At 42.3% G+C, this 16,395-nt stretch overlaps 1 protein-coding gene across 3 annotated transcripts in view; it reads left to right on the top strand.

Annotated features, from left to right (window-relative positions):
• Window positions 1-16,395, top strand: part of STIM2 (stromal interaction molecule 2) — a 215,712-nt gene that overhangs the window by 55,331 nt on the left and 143,986 nt on the right. The window contains exon 1 of one of the 3 annotated variants that reach the window (XM_070398313.1): window positions 8,833-9,401. The exons of 1 other annotated variant lie outside the window; for it this stretch is intronic. In XM_070398313.1, the coding sequence (XP_070254414.1) occupies window positions 8,999-9,401 (403 nt within the window). In that variant the 5' untranslated portion in view covers window positions 8,833-8,998. Of the gene's footprint in view, window positions 1-8,832; window positions 9,402-16,395 lie in introns of those variants that run through there. One more of the 3 variants, XM_070398321.1, reaches the window with a different exon arrangement.

Raw genomic sequence — 16,395 nt, 5'->3', positions numbered from 1 at the left:
AACATACTTTCGATCATTTGATCATTAATTTAATCCTTCTTTGCAATTATATAAATATTTGTTTTGTGCTACTTTTATGGATAGTGAAGTCTATAAATTTGTTCCTTGCTGTGATAAGACCTATTTTTTTTATTTGTACCTGTTTAGTGAATGAAGACCAAGACAGGCAGGATACATTTGGGGAATGTGTGAATAATCTCCGGGCTTTAAATTCAATCTATATGCTGATGACTCCTAAATTTAAATCTCCAGCCTGGGCTTTCCCTCTGAACTTGAGACCCATATATCCAACTGTTCACTGTTGTTTCCACTTGGGTGCCTAATAATATCTCAAATTAAGCCTACCCATCTTGTGAAGAGACAGAGGGAGAAGCTAAGGAGAGCTTCTCATCTTGTCCCCATCTTCTCCCAACTGCTCTTCTTATAGCTCCCCCATCTTGGTTAATGACAACTCCACTCTTCCAGTTGCTTAAGGCACAGTGTTCTTGACTTTCGTCTCACACATTGTGTTGGATTGGTCCATAAAGCTTTGATTCTACTTTCAAAATTTACCAAGAATTCCACTTTTACCATCACTTCTGCCACTGTTATGGCCCAAACTGCCATCATCTCATATCTGGATTATTGCAGAAGTTCCCTAACTATTGTCTCTGCTCCTGCCATGAAGCAACTAGAATGATCCTATAAAAATATGTCATATCACATAACAGTACTTGAAACCTCCCACTGGTTTCTTCACTCATGCAGGAGGAAAAGCTGAAGTTCTTGCTATATGACCTGTAAGACCCTGTATTTTCTGGCCCCTACTACTTCTCTTATATCTTCTACTGTTCTCTTCCTTGATCTATTCCAGCCATGCTTACCTCCTTGCTATTCCTGGAACAAGCACCCCTCCCCCTCAAACACACACACACACACACCATTTCCACAACCTTTTCTGCATGCTGAGATCCTCCCTCCCCAGATATCTGTATGATTAACTCACTTTGTTCAATTCTTTACTCAAAAGTCACCTTCCTTCTCTTTGCTTCCCCCCCATTAGCAATCTAACAGCACATGACTTATTTTACTTATTTGTCTCAAAGAGTGTAATTCCATGATGTATTTTTTTTTCTGCATAGTAAACTTATCCAGATAGCACTAATTTGTCTTAGAAAGGTACATTAAACTCTCCTCTTCTTCCTCCTGGATTTGCAATAATGTTATGAGAATGTGCTCCTTTATAATTTGACCCTCCATATTTCCAGGCTCTCTGTTTTCCTTACTTTACTTTCCTTCCGACAGAAGGCTTGTTTCCAAACTATCCTTTATTCATTTCATTCCCTCCAACTGCAAACACATGCTGGAACACCTTTGTGTAAATATTCAAACTTTCAGACAAATGCCTCATTTCACCAGTTCCTGGCAGCTGCATCATGTAAAGTATGAGATCATTCGTAAACTCACTTGATATTAATTTTTTGAGGCAAGAACTTCTTGAATCCAACTGTTTTCTTAGAACAATTTAACCACATTTGATGGTGACAGATATTAAATGAGAAAGTATGAATAAAATGAATGAAATAAATATCTACCTTTGTACTGCTGTGGTGTGACTGTGAGGATTATCAATCCTGGACATAGGGATCATCTTATTCATCTTGGATCCTAGCACCTAACCCCTGAAATGCATTTAGTATATGAGAGCAGGAAGGGCTTCTTTTAGTTCACAATGCCTTATATATCTTGGTTCTCCTATTACTATTACATTGAACCCAGTTTATGTACCTTCTGGTGTTTGCCTGGCCATAGTTTTTGGTCTGATACTGTTACCATTCAGAAACACTACTACACTGCAACAGCATCCTCCCAAGTTGCAGAAGGGACGTTTCAATATCCATCGGCGGGAGGTTTGTTGGGCTCTGTGGCTGCCCTGGTGGTGGCAGTGGCCGAGGTGTCCTGATACTCTGCTTGTGCCAGGTCCCTCATGTTGCTTTTGGGCATGACTTAATCATGAAACCCCAGTAATTTGTTGTTGTTGGGGCTTCTCTGTTTCTACAGAGGTGGTAGACATTGCTGGAAGCTGCAGGTGGACAGTTGGGAAGTGCTATTGGCTCCCTTTCACTTGCTGGCTCAGCTCATGCATGAATAATACCACTGCTGTTGAGGGATCTGGCTTCCCCAGCAGCTGCCTGGAAAGGCAGGTGGTATGATTCAAAGTATGGGGGAGTTTATGTCTCCTGTAGCAACCTTCCACTGAGGGGAGCCAGGATCTCAGTTGCTCTCCCTTTCTCTGCTCTCAAATGCCATCATCTCCCAAGTCCTTTAGGTAGACATCACATGAGACTGAGCAACCAACACTCCTTGTTGCAAGCACTAGCCAGCTCAGTAGTTCATCTCCTTGCTTTTCTTCTACCTCCTTCCCTCCTCATTTCTCCGTTCCCTTTTCTCTTGCTCCTCTGAGGTGTACTTTCTAAGGAATTGTTGTTATATAAGCCTTTACCTCAGGTCTGGTTTTCTTGGAACCTAGATTAAAACATCACCATTGACTGTCCCCTCAGGCATATCACTCTGTAATACGTATGTGCTTACTTTTGTTATATGTGCTCTTATATATCTTTCTTGTGTTCTTTCTTTCTGCTGGGGTCCAATCCCAGCGGGTCCAGGGGTCCCCAAAGGTGTGGACGGAGTCGGCGAAGAAGGAATGACACGGAGACAGCCTTCAGTTGATCAGCAGCCTAGTCAGGACCTCTAGCCAGGATCTCCAGCCAAAGTTCTGGTCGGAGTTCTGGTTAGGAACTGATGAGGATCTGATGAGGATCTGATGTTTTTTGTCTTGTTACATCCGTATTTATACCAGCTGATTTTAATCCTGTCAATTTCTATTACAAAGGTTAGGGCGTTTCTTATCTCCATTCCAGGGAGTAAAGATTATGTAGCTTAACTATCCGCCTGGCACTTGATTAAGGGGTTGTATCTCCTCCCTAACCTCAGGGAAATATCCCCACCTGGGGAAACAACCTTTCTCGGAGAGGTGACCTTGGTTAAAACACATGGCGCTAAGGAGAGCAAACATATTAAGAACAATATGCTATATATGCCAGGTCACTTGAAACATATGCTGTGCAGATGTTTCTTTCCTGCAGTGACTGTGTCAAGCAGCAAGGATGGACCGGCTTCCGGCATCTTTCCACTTTCCTCTTGTGCACAATTTAACTGAAAAAAAAAAAAAAAAAAAAAAAGCTCTTGTCCTTAACACCATCAAAAGCTTAGGTAGTCATTGCTAACTATGCACCAGGAACTTTTATAATTATTTTTACCTCAAAATTACCTTGTCTAGGTATTACTACTACTACTACCTTTTTACAGGAGGGGAAACTGAGGTTAATATATTTAGTAACTTGGCCAAAGTCACACAATTAGTAAATAAGTATATGAACTCCAAAATCCATATTCTTCTTTTAATAATTAAATTTATTGGTGTGACATTGGTTAATAATTTACATAGTTTCAAGTGGACAATTCTACAAAACATCACCTGCATATTGCAGTGTGTTTCCCACCCAAGGTCAAGTTTCCTTCCATCATATGTTTACTCCCTTTACTCTCTTCAACCTTCTTACCCACCTTTCCCTCTGTTACCACCATACTGTTCTGTGTATGTTTATTGTCTTCTTTGTTGTTTTCTGTTTTATATTCCACATATGAGTGAAATAATATGGTTTTTTACTTTTTCCATCTGAGTTATTTTGCTTAGCATGATATTCTCCAGATCTACCTATGTTGTCATAAATGGCAGTATTTTACCTTTTGGTATGGCTGAATAGTATTCCATTGTATATATGTACCACATCTTCTTTATCCAATCATCCATCCAAGGACACTTAGGTTGTTTCCATGTCTTGGCCACTGTGAATAACATTGCAATGAACATAGGGATACATATATCTTTTTAAAAAATATTTTTATTTATTTCAGAAAGGAAGGGAGAGGGACCAAGAGAGAAACATCAATGATGAGAGAGAATCATTAATCAGCTGCCTGCTGCATGCCCCACACTGGGGATCCAACCTGAAACCAGGGTATATGCCCTGACTGGGAATTGAACTGTGACCTCCTAGTTCATAGGTCAGTGCTCAACTACTGTGCTACACCGGTCGGGCAGCTTTATTCTTTTTTTTTTTTTTTTTTCAGGTTTGCTTTGGCTGTTTGGGGTCTCGTGCTTCCATACAAATGTGATAATTTTTTGTTGTTCTCTTTTTAAAACACCATTGAGATTTTGATGGGGATTGCATTAAATTTGTCTATTGCTTTGGGTAATATAGCCATTTTAACTATGTTGAGAATCCATATTCTTAAAGACATCATATCTCACTCAAATAAGCCTATCTGGCTTTCCTGGAACCAAGATAGAGTTCCTCTCCTTATGCAGGGTTTAGCTTCCAAATGGCTGCACTTACGGCCAAGTTTTTAAAATTCATTAGACTCAATAAGAAGGGGTTTAAACTTGCAGTCTCTGTATGAATTTTCCACACACACAAAAAGGGAGGTGGGCAACCCTTTAAAACGTTGAAAGAGGTCTACTTTTCTCCTCCTTGCTCATGTATGTGCTATGGTATCTTTTTCTAAAATCACATGTTTTGTATACTTTGAAATCGAGGGTAGGTAATTCCTTCCCAGATAATTTCTTCAAGGGTTATAAGGAACTCCTTAGCAACCTCGTGCCCCATAACTCACAGATAGTATGAACTTTGATTGGTGCTTTGCAGCCATGGAACCTTACTTTTCCCAGGACATATATTCTACCATCCTATGCTTTAGTTCCAGAACAAACACTTGATCTTATGTGTCTTAAGATTAGGTTTTATCAAGTCTACATTTGACTTAGAAATGTAGTCTCTTGGATCATAGTTTAGAACTTTTTCATTCCATCAATCACGTTTTCAGTCTCTTGCTGCAAGAGCATAGACATATCGTATCATGTTACCTGTTGCATAATTTGCCTTTCATGTTCACAACTGTCATTTACTATCCAAGGATTCATCTCTGTGCAAATGAGTTCTCATTGTCTTGTGATTTTCAACAGTGAATATCTCTACTTCTGTTTTCCGCACAACTTTACTCTTTTTTACAGGAACTGTCAGCACTCCTACTGCTTTAGCACTTATCAGGTATTAGATGATCAATAATATTAATGGAACCCCTCAAATGATGCAGTAACAGAGTAAACATCTTCTTTAATAGCGACGACCCCACAAGCCCACAGACTCCCTTGGCTTTGGTAGGCAAAGCTGACTTCTTTTTGCTCTGCTGTGTGGCTTTTAAAAAACTATGTTAAGAAGTTAAACATTCTTAATGAGTTTTTGATTCCCTACTCCGGATGTAGGACAGTTTTAAAAAGATTTCTTAAACTCCCAGGAGGAAAGGAAGATGAGGTTTACCACCTTCCCTAAACGAGTTGAGGAATATCCAACTTGGCTTTAGGGAGGAAGAATTTTGCTAATGAGTTACCTCCAGAGTGTCTCTTTTTTTTGAGTGCTTTAATTGATTCAACTATTTGAGGGCCATAATGACCCGCTGAGGCCTCATTTACTGTTTGGATTTTGGGGCCTGCAGGATCACTTTGGAGATGCTTCCAAAGTACTCTGCACCTCAATTCCCTTGCAAGCTTGTGTGGGAGTCAGTGGAAACCCAGCAAGTGATTGGTGCTCAGCACGGCTCCCACCAAAGGGAGCTCCTTGCAATTCTCCACGAGGCTTATGAACCGCGATGAGCAAATGACAGCAGCTTTCGGATGGCGCTCAGTCAGCCCCCGATATTCCGGGGGCGCAGAGTGGAGGCCGAGACCTCCGACTTGCACCCCGCCCTTCGGGTCAGAGGCGGGTCAGAAGCTCCGTGGGCGGGCGGGCGGGTGGGCGAGATTTAGGAAGAAGCCCCTCCGGTTAACCGCGGCCGGAATTCCCCTCGCGTCTAGCTCCAGCCCAGCCCACCTCCCGCCCACCCACCGCCGCCGCGCCCGCCCGCGCCGTGACGTCACCGCGCGGCGGTCGGGCGCCGGGACGCAGCGCCCTCGGAGTGGGAGCCGGAAGCCGGGTGCTCCGCGTCGCGCGGCGTCCCGGAACCGCGGGCGCACCTGCGGAGAGGCGGCGGGAGGCAGCGGGCATGCGCGAGGCTTCGGGGCGGCGCAGGCGCCGTGCGGCCCCGCCCGCGGCAGCGGATCCGGTTCTCCGGGTTGGAGTGGGTGGGGTGTCTCGGGCTGTCCCCGCTGCGGGGGAGAAAGGGGAGAAGAGGAGATGGGAAGGGAGCCCGACTCCAGGGCAGGGCGGGTGTGCTTCGGGGATGGGGAGGGCCCGGATCCCGCTGTGCCTTGGTGCTGGCTGTGCCCCACGGAGGCAGGGAATTGTTTGTGGGAAGATGAAACCAAACCACCACGCGAAGTGCGAGGAGCTTCTTCCAAGCCCGGAACACTCGGGATGCACGCCCAGCGCCTGGGGCCAGTTCTCCCCGAGGGGTGACTGCGTACCGGTGTGCCAGGCACTGCACGGAGACTGACCTGTCATTAATTCACTCTCCCGCCGCCAACAACAACCTTGTGGGGCAGGCATTATTACACGATCCCCAAGTTCCCTGTTTTTCTGCAGGTCACACAGATGAAAGGGGGTGGAGTTGCCATTTCCACCAGGTTTGTCTGATTCCAAAATTCAAAGCTGCCCACCAGAGGCTTGAAGTCATGAAAATCAGACAGTAAAGACGTTCTGTAAACGCATGGCAAATCGTGAACTTTGGGTGTTCAGAGGTAGAAACCAGGCGGTGGGAGACAGAAGGGAGGCAAGGAAAAGGGGCTCAAAGTAGATTTCGAATGGCATTTGGCAAGTGGAAAGGAGAGAAGGGAGCGTCTGGGAAGCAAGGGAAATGAATTAAAGGCTGGAAAGTGGGAGAGGGAGCCTGAGAAGAAAGGGAAGTGATTTCCTTAAAGGGAACCTTTTCTGTTTGGCTTGCAAATAGATGCATCTGTAATTCCAGAGCCAGGCTTGCCTTCCAAAGCAATGGGCTTTCTCTTTTATGCATAACGTTTATGCTAGATGCACAGTGATACCTCTGTTCAGTGAGAAGACACATTCTGGGCACTCATTTCACAGAAACTTCGGTATGGATGTCAGAGATGAAATGAGGTGGAGAATGAGAAAGGTTTCTCCAGTGCTTGCAGGTTCCCGGTGCCCTTTGTGGCTACAATGGTGAGAGTAATAAACACTTAACCCCAAATCCAGTACCCTCTCGTTGTCAACATCCTCCCTATCTTTGAAAGAAAGAAGAAAAACCCTAGTCATGATGGTTTAAAGAAGGTTGGTCTTCGTTACTTGTTAATTTGTTCGTGGTTTTATACTGCTGTCACTGCTGTAACACAGTTTATCTACCCAATTTAACAACTGATTACCGCTTTGTATTAGCCTCTAATTGCTTAATGGGTGTAAATTTTATCTCCTAAGCAAGATTGTAAGATTCCCCAGATAGGGGCTATGTTGTCTATCTTATATAGCCGAGTGCTGACTTACTAACAAAAGACTTTTCAAGTATTTTCTTATTCCTGGTTGAATCCTCACTACTCAGTAACCTGCCTGGCACATGCTAGGTACTCAGTAAGTATTAAGTGAATGAAATGTTGCCTTCTGGAGACATTGCTCATTATTTTATTTATATTTTCCCGGTTCTCTAGCAGAATCATGTCCTTTTGGTGCACACTCAGCAAGTGTGACTTAATGGCTGTGCCTTTCAGCAGGGGAAATATAATCTTTCTGTTGCCCTATAAAGAATTGCCACCTGAACATCATGTCTCCAAGAAGTCTGTCAAGAAATAACTGTGGAAAGATTGGTTAGCTTCAAAGAAATTCTTGATTCTTTTCTGAACTGTGCATCATCACGTGTCCACAGTGGTGCTGCATTCGAGGTAAGTGAAGCCAAGTCAAGGATGAACCACCTTTCTTCTGTCAACCTATTCAACCCGCAGCAAAGGCCCCGTGGGTGAGGTGGGGGTAGGGAGATAGATAATGAGTTCAGGTAATGTTTGATTATAGGAGAGTCAGAGGCTACAATAAATCCCTTTCAGCATTTCCATGCAGTGGTGCTAAATGTCTCCCATTAACCAGCTGTGTGTGTGTGTGTGTGTGTGTGTGTGTGTGAGTTATTTAACATTTCTGGGCCTTTGTTTCCTCCTTTGTGAATGGATCAGATAACAAGGATACCACCACCCAACCTAAGAGGTATAATGTGTAAATCTGTAAAGCGCTTGGAACAGCGCCTAGCACATTGGCAAGCGTTTAGTGTTGACACGTCAATAAAACGCTAGGCTAGTCTAACCTCCACTTCTACATTGCTAGCCTCCTGGAAGCCCCACCTGCATGGAAATTCTGTTTTACAGATTACATTTCCCCTGATGCTGTTTCCGATTCCCAGGTGCCCAGGACCCATGCAATGATTTTTGCTGCGGTCTACAGGGGCTATAACTCGTCTAAACGATCTGGAATATCCGTACTCTTCCAGCCGTTCCCTGGATCCCCCCCACTTCCCGGCAATCGCAGCGAGGGCTTGAATGGGGGGAGGAGGGCGTGCCCGTCTTCCCCCGGACCCCCCATTTTAGCAGCTCAGCTAAATCATTAGAAACTACCCCGCGGCACTCCGGTTCCCCGGGGAACGCCCTCGGGGGCGGGGCTGGGCGCCGCGCAGGCGCAGTGGAGCCGCGCCGCGCCTGCGCGGAGCAGCCCTGAAGGAGGCGGGGGATTGGTATGCGAGCAAGTGTGTGGGGCGGAGGCGCCGGCCGCCTGTGGTACTACGACAAGCGCGGGCCGGAGGGGGCGGGGGGATGCGCCGCGGCGGCGGCGGCGGCTCGGGCGCTGGGCTGGTGTTCGGTGGCGCCAGAGCAGCGGGTCCTGGTCTCGCCGCTGCAGCAGCGCGGGTGTCGCGCGCGGCCGGAGTCGCCGCACCGCACTGCCCCTCACTTTTTTTTCTTCAATAACCGGAACCAATGCACGCCGCCGGGACCCGGGCTCCGCAGGCCGCCGCTGCCGAGGGGACCAGGCTGGCGTCCGCCGGGAGCTGGAGTCTGAGGCGGCGGGGGCGGCCCGAGGAGTCGCAGGCGGCGGCTTCGCGAGGAGGGAGCGAGTGGCCGGCGGTCCGGGCGCCGCCGCGATGGCTCCCCGCTCCTCCTCCGCGCCCTCCTCCCGCCCCGGCGCCCGGCCCGGCCTCGGGCTGGCTGCGGCGGCGGCGCTGGGCTGCGCTGCTGGTGCTCGGGCTGCTGGTGGCCGGCGCGGCAGACGGATGCGAGCTGGTGCCCAGGAACCTCCGTGGGAGGCGCGCGTCCAGCTCTGCCGCGGCCGCCGCCTCCTCTCCCGCCTCGGCTGCGGGCGACAGCCCGGCGCTCCTGACAGGTGAGGGCCGGGAGGCGGCGGGGGGTCGGGGGTGGGTGCTCAGCCCGTCGTTGCGGGATCCCCATTCTCGGGAGGGGCCCCCGGGGGCCCGCTATCCGACGGCCCCGGCCAGTGCGCGATGCCGAGCCGAACGCCCAGGCGCCAGGGTCCTGGCCGCTGCTCTGTCGCGGTCCCTTTCACTCGGACGCCTTCCCCTTACCCCCCCTCCCCCCGACACCCCGCTTCCGACAGAGCCTCTCCAGGGCACTCGCCTCCCCGCCCTGAAGCCGGGCTCCCCGGGGATCCTTGCTGAGCCCTGCGGAGCTGCCTTCCGTGCTGCAGAAGAGCCGGCAGGGTCTGCAGGGTGCTGGGCTGATTTTTTTTTTTTTTTTTTAAGCTGCTAGAAAAAGTCCACAGCGGCAATGCGGTATGGAGCTTGCTTCTGGTGCTGCCTTTGCAAAGGCAGCTGGCAGCGAGTTTGGGGGTTCAAAGCTCCGTTGAGCTCGATGTCCCAGGGGAGGCTGCTGAAGGATTCTTTGAGAGTCACAATACCTAGTGGGATTAGTGGTTCCGTCTCAGAATGAGGAAACCTCCGAGCCTGCCGTGTGTGTGTGTGTGTGTGTGTGTGTGTGTGTGTGTGTGTGTGTGTTTGAGCTGTGGGAGGAAGGGCGTTTTAAAAGACGGGAAAGTGTCTGCTGGTGGGAGTCTGGCCGGGTGACGAAGGGTGCAGAAAGCGCAGCAGGTAACCAGAAATGCACCTACAATCGATCAAGTGCAGGATATTCAGGGCTCGTCTGTGAGCAGCACAGTTCTCCTGATAGACCGCACCAGCACCTTGTAAATATAGAACGTTCTCGAGATGATTGAAAACTTGCAAACATGATTGGTCAGTCTAGGTAAAAAATTGAGTCCTTTTCAGCCTTCCAGTGTCACGTATAAACTGATACGTTGTGGATTAAGTAATGATGTAAGGATCTGAAAATGATTTCTTTTGGAAAAGTAGTGTAGCGAATGTTTTTTTTTAAACTTTATTTTAAAAAGTAATCTGTAGGTTTTCTACATTAATTGCAGGACTGAAAAGGAGAAAGTAAAGCAGAACAAGATGACATCATTAATGTAACTGAAGTGCTAGTCCCGCAGCCATCTGAAAGTTACTAACAGCTGCTCTGAGCAGTGTTTGCTCTGCTCTCCAGAGCAAAGCCCCTATTCTCTGGATTCTGTGACAGGATGTTTACTATTCTAGAGAGGAGAGAGCAGGGCGTTGGTGAACTTCTCAAGCTTTTTGGAAGCTGTAATGTCTAGAATATAATGATGAGAATCTTTAGCTTGCTCTACCCTGAAACATATCAAGCCCCTTTGAATGGGACTTGAAACGTCAAACCTATCACTGGGTAATTCGGGTGAAATGATTATAGAATGATCAGTATTAGGTGCATAGTTATAGTTTGAGTGAGAGGATAGATGGGATAGTCTTATGCTTGAATAGTCTTTATCCTCCAGATAAAAATGTGGCAAATAAAAATGTGGTGAAGAATAATGCTTATTAGGAAAGCTGCAGGATAAAAATATGAAGGTTTAATGCCTCACGCAGGAAGGCAGGGAAACAGATATTTGAGCTTCTAGGAGCTGTAGGGGTAGGGCTCTTGGTTTCTAGAGCAGAAAAGTTAGATTAAAAAAGTAATTGGGTGTTTTGTTAACATGTAGTTGGTAGCAGGACACGTGATTCAGAAAACTTAGTATTTATGAATCACTAACAGTATATTTATTGTATACTATGTAGATTATATCAAGACTTCCGATGGAATTTTATTTTAATAAACTGTTTATAATCTTTCCTTTTGAAGACTTAAATTTCTGGGATATTTGTGGCATTGTGAAAAAGGAAGGCTGATACTTACTGGTTAAAAAGTTTGACATATCACACAAAGTGAGGTTGTACTATAGTGCTTTAAAATAAATGTACTAAAATAATGTTAACCCTGGAATCTATTTGTAATGTTCTTGTTCTTTCCCTTTGGTAGAAGATAGATTTTCAGCAAATTAAACATGTCCATTTAAAGTTTAAGGTAAACTATACAATGTACAAATTAAATTGTGGTCATTTTAATAAGTTTATGTAAGTATAGTCAATAGTACTGGTTTCTGGAAAAGGTAGATTGAGAGTCTACGATAAAGAAAGAGCTTATGAAACATTTCTTTGACCTGTATGGTCTCTGTCAAGTTCCTTTCTAGTCTTCTGATTGTGTGAATAGTGCTTTCTTTTATGGTTTCCATTGGTAAATGTTGTGCTACACCCAGAACATAATTATTAATGTTGTACACTTCAGGAAGTAGACCCATAGACTGAACTAAAAAATACTGTTATCTTATTCTAGGCAGTGTTAATGGATAGCAGTGGAGTAGAGAGCATCAGTAATAAAACTAAGCTTCATGGGAATTTTGAAAATGGCAAATTCTTGAAAGAATTCTGAGAGAAATAATCTCTTTGGCTCCATATTAAAGTTGTTATTTAGCTGTGATTATTCTGAATAGCTCTGAAAATGACAGCCAAAATCACTTTATCTTCTCTCTTTCTCTGCAGATTGGTATTTTTAATACTGACCTTTAGAACCTTAAATTGGAGTTTGCCTCATTAATAAAATTTAGAAAACATTCTTTTCTACTAAAGTTTTGCCTTTCAAAAGTTTTACTTCAGACCTTTAGTGTATTTTAAGAATAAATTTCCTTTAAATCATCGCATACTTAGTTTTAAGCAAGCAAGTGTTCTTATAGAGATATTATGAGAAATCATCAAAGTGAACAGATTTGCTGTCTTAATGAATGTTTACATTTCCTTTTCTTTTTTATATTACCTTTTCATGATTCAGTGTGCATATATTTTGATAAGGGGAAATCAATATTTATAGTGCTGTGTAATAAGGGCTTAAATTATATGTATTAAGGCTCTTTCTTTGAAAGTAATTAAAATTTAAGGCAGATTAGGGATTGATGACTGAGAGTTTATTGAATGTGATGTAAAGCAGTGCTTTAATAATTTATTGGTTACTGGTTACTATATGTTTTTCTTTTTTTGCCTAACAGATTTAGAATCAATGAGTTGATCCTAGTGAGGAGGAATTGATCTCATCAAATTTGGTCCTTGAGAAATAGTTTATGAAAGGGCAAGAAAAAAAATTATTCAGTACTTTGAATAATTATAAAGGTGGTGTTTATTAAAATACATTTCATTTTCAAAATGTAATAGAATCAGCTGTTAAAGTTTGTATACATATTTTTGGGACACCCAAAAATATGTGTATAATACATACACATTACACACACACACACACACACACACACACATACTCACAAATATATAAATATATCTCATATATACAGGACATTTCTTTATTATTGCAAAATATGCAGAACAATTTAAATGTTAAAATTTTCTTATATGGAACTACTTGTTTCATATTTTTTTAAAACAAATAATAACTTTGGAAATATTTGCTTCTATCATTTTTTTTAAATGCGTGAATGCGACCTTATTTAGTGCCTATATAACAGTTTTATCTTAACTATAATATCATTAATTTAAAAAACATTTTAAAACATGTCTTTTGGAAGTATTAAAATTTCAATGAAAATTTAAAATAATTATTCTCAGTTTCAAAGAAGTTTAGAAGAGCCACTGTATTCACTAGTATTAAACACATGTGTTATAGGTTTTCATTAATTTAGATGAAAATATCTCACATGAACATGATTGTCACTGGAAATATTTTAAGCTTTACTTTTAATGATCTCATCTTGCATCCCTAACATTTAAACAGCAAATGTCAATTTTAAAATGTTTTTTTTTTTTTTTTTTTTTACTGTAGTTTATATATGTTGCTTTGAGGAATATTTTAGGATGAACACATTTGTTAATGTTTACAGTGTGACAATAAACTCAGTGTAGTTCACATAGTACTATAGTAAAGCTGCTTTCCCTCCTCTAGTGAAGTTTTTCTTTTATTTTTTAAATCAACAAATATATATATTTGTTGTTGTTAATCCTCACCCGAGGATATTTATCCATTGATTTTTAGAGAGAATGGAAGGGAGGGGGAGAGACAGAGAGAGAGAAACATTGATGTGACAGACACATCAATTGGTTGCCTCCCACATATGCTGGGACTAGGGCTGGGGAGGAGCCTGCACTTGAGATATGTGCCCTTGATTAGAATCGAACCCAGCACCTTTCAGTCCATGGGCCAATGTTTTATCCAGTTTATCCACTGAGCCAAACCTGCTAGGGTAGGATCTTTTTAAAAATTGGTTTGAGAGAGAGAAACATTGATAGCTTGCCTCCTGTCTGAGCCCTGACCGGGGATCAAACCCAAAACCTAGGTTTGTGCCCTGACCAGGAATTGAACCTACAACCTTTTGGTGTAGGGGATACACTCCAACCAACTGAGCCACCAGTCAGGGCTGAAGTTTCTCTTTCTGAATTTAGCTTATGATTTCCTGAAGCTGCCTTTTGATGGCTAGGTTTTCTGCTGTATCTTCTTTTTCCTTCCCTGTAGTTATCATGGTCCCTTTCTTCATCAGTCTTTGGCATTGCTGTAGGTTTTTGTTTATTTGCTTTTGTTTTGCTGTTGCTAATTTTAGGAATAAAGAATCTACTCATCCATTCTTATAGAGCCTATTGTGTACATTTAAGAATTAGTAGGAATCTTGTTGATCTGGGTTTCCAGATCATACCTTGGTACTCTCTGTGAGAATACCATGGCAGAACTGCTTGGTCTCTGTTGGGAATCCCCTGGCACAGGAACAACTCAAAGGGTCAGTTGGAAAAATGGATTCAGGATTTAGTGTAACTTTAAAATAGTAGGATCCACATGGGAATTCTTTAATTTGCTAAAGGCTTGCTTTGGACACTTGCTAATGTGTTTAGATTTAGACTTTATGTAACTATGTCAGGCATTTTCCATATTGGCCTACTCATGATAATAATGCAATGTGGAATACTTTCAAAATGATGCTTTGGGTTCTTTATTTATGTATATGGTAGCTAAAGTATAAAATGGTTAAGCTAATGTTAAAATTAACTGCTAATAATATGATAAACGAGCCATTTTTGATATTCACTAGAATTTGGATCTAATTAAGATCTGTCTAGGTGATTAGTTCTGAATTGATCAAATTTCATCAACCAAGAAATTATTAAGCACATGCAAAACACTACATGGAAAAGAATACAAAAATGAGTAAGACATGGGTCTGCATGTTGGGAATAATAGTTATATTTATTAAACTATTACTGTCAGTATTGTGCTAAGTGCTTTATACCCATCACTGTTTTTGATTCTGAGATTAACCCTGATAGTGGCTATTTGCATAAAACAGACAAAGCCAGTGCAGGATGATTTTTAAATAATTTGCCCAAGGTCATGCTTAGTAAATTGCAGAGTCAGATGTTGACCTGAGTTTCTCTGATTCCAAAGCTTTGATTCTTAGCTGGTATGTTGTATGTATCCTTATACACACAACTAAACATAATGAGACAGACTGGTTAGTACCATGATGGACTGCAAAATTTTTGAGAAAGGAAGGCTATTAGGGAAGATTACTTGGAGGATGGTTGGGCTTGAGCTGGACCTTGATGTATGGATACAGCTTCTTGAGGAGATGAGTGAAAGGGCTTTCTAGGAGGAAGCATAAGAAGGATAAGGAGTAAATTAATAGATGGATTTTTTTTTTAGCTTTTTATTTTTTAGTTAAGCACAGGGTGAATATAGAGTAATGAGAAATGCAGGGTGAAAGAAGGTTCAGGCCAGATTATCAAGGGCTTTAATATTCCCTAATTTATTCCCTAGATATTGAAATAATAGTTATATTTATTAAACTATTACTGTCAGTATTGTGCTAAGGCTAAAATTGGGTACTTAACCATGTGCTTGGGAGTATGGAAAGCCACAGGAAAATTATGATGCATTTTCTTGGCATATTCATGTTATTAGATTATTTGGGAAAGAAACATTACATATTTAATCAATAATAACAATATTTTGTATGTTTACCAATACTAAAAATGCATATATGATGGAGACTATAAATTTATTTTAATTTTTAAGGTAAAACAAAAGGCTTGAAAAGTATTTTGACATTTCAGAGTGTTTTGTTCCTAAACTTGAGTTCTAAATCTATTATTCTGTCAGGGTTTGAGAAGTACTTTGGTTTTGGAACAAGGGAATGAATGTCATGACTCTTTGTTTGAGAAAGGTCTGTGTAGATGGAAGTGAGGAGAAAATAGAGATTTAAAAAAAGAGGCCAGATAGGGAAGCTATATCGGAGTAGAGGTTTTGGTAGTTTAAATAATGCATTGGCTATGAAAATGTCTAGAGGAAACTTTATAACATTTTATTGTTAGATTTGAAAGGAATCTATCAGTAGTTTAAGAAACAAAAATTACCTTTTAATTTTAAACACCTGGAGTTTGTAAAAATGACTTAAATTGGTACAAGTCCTTGAAAATATGCAAGAAGAAACACTGTTGTGGTGTCTTTCTTATTTTAAATGTGCCTATTTTATATAAAATTTATTTTTGTGTATGATTGGACTTATGAGGTGATTCACAAAGTTGTTTATATAGAGTTTTGTAGTATTCCGTATTTAAAAATGAATGTTCCTTAATAAAGGATAACAATTTCCTCATTTGACTAACATTATAATGCATCAGAGTTGAATGACGTGTCAGAGTACTGGCATATTATTTGTTTCAGAATTAACTTTTGAATTCCACTGTGTGAATTTCAAGCTTGATCTGTAGATAATCTAATTGATTTGTTCTTTTCCTTATCCTTCTAGATCTTTATGTTAGTAGGTATTAGGTATTTAATCCTTCTTGACACTTTCTAATCCTACCTTTAGTAACTATTCTCTTGACTGGTTTCGTTCTTGCTGCTTGCTTTTAACTGTGATTCTCTCCTCCATCTAGTGTTCCTTATCTAGCTGAACATTTCCTCCTCAGAGAACTTCATTACTAGGA

Source organism: Myotis yumanensis, unplaced genomic scaffold (assembly GCF_028538775.1).
Source record: "Myotis yumanensis isolate MYYU_CA2020_CCGP unplaced genomic scaffold, mMyoYum1.0.hap1 SCAF_1, whole genome shotgun sequence".
NCBI lineage: Eukaryota > Metazoa > Chordata > Mammalia > Chiroptera > Vespertilionidae > Myotis > Myotis yumanensis.
This window is presented reverse-complemented; position numbering and strand designations above follow the sequence as displayed.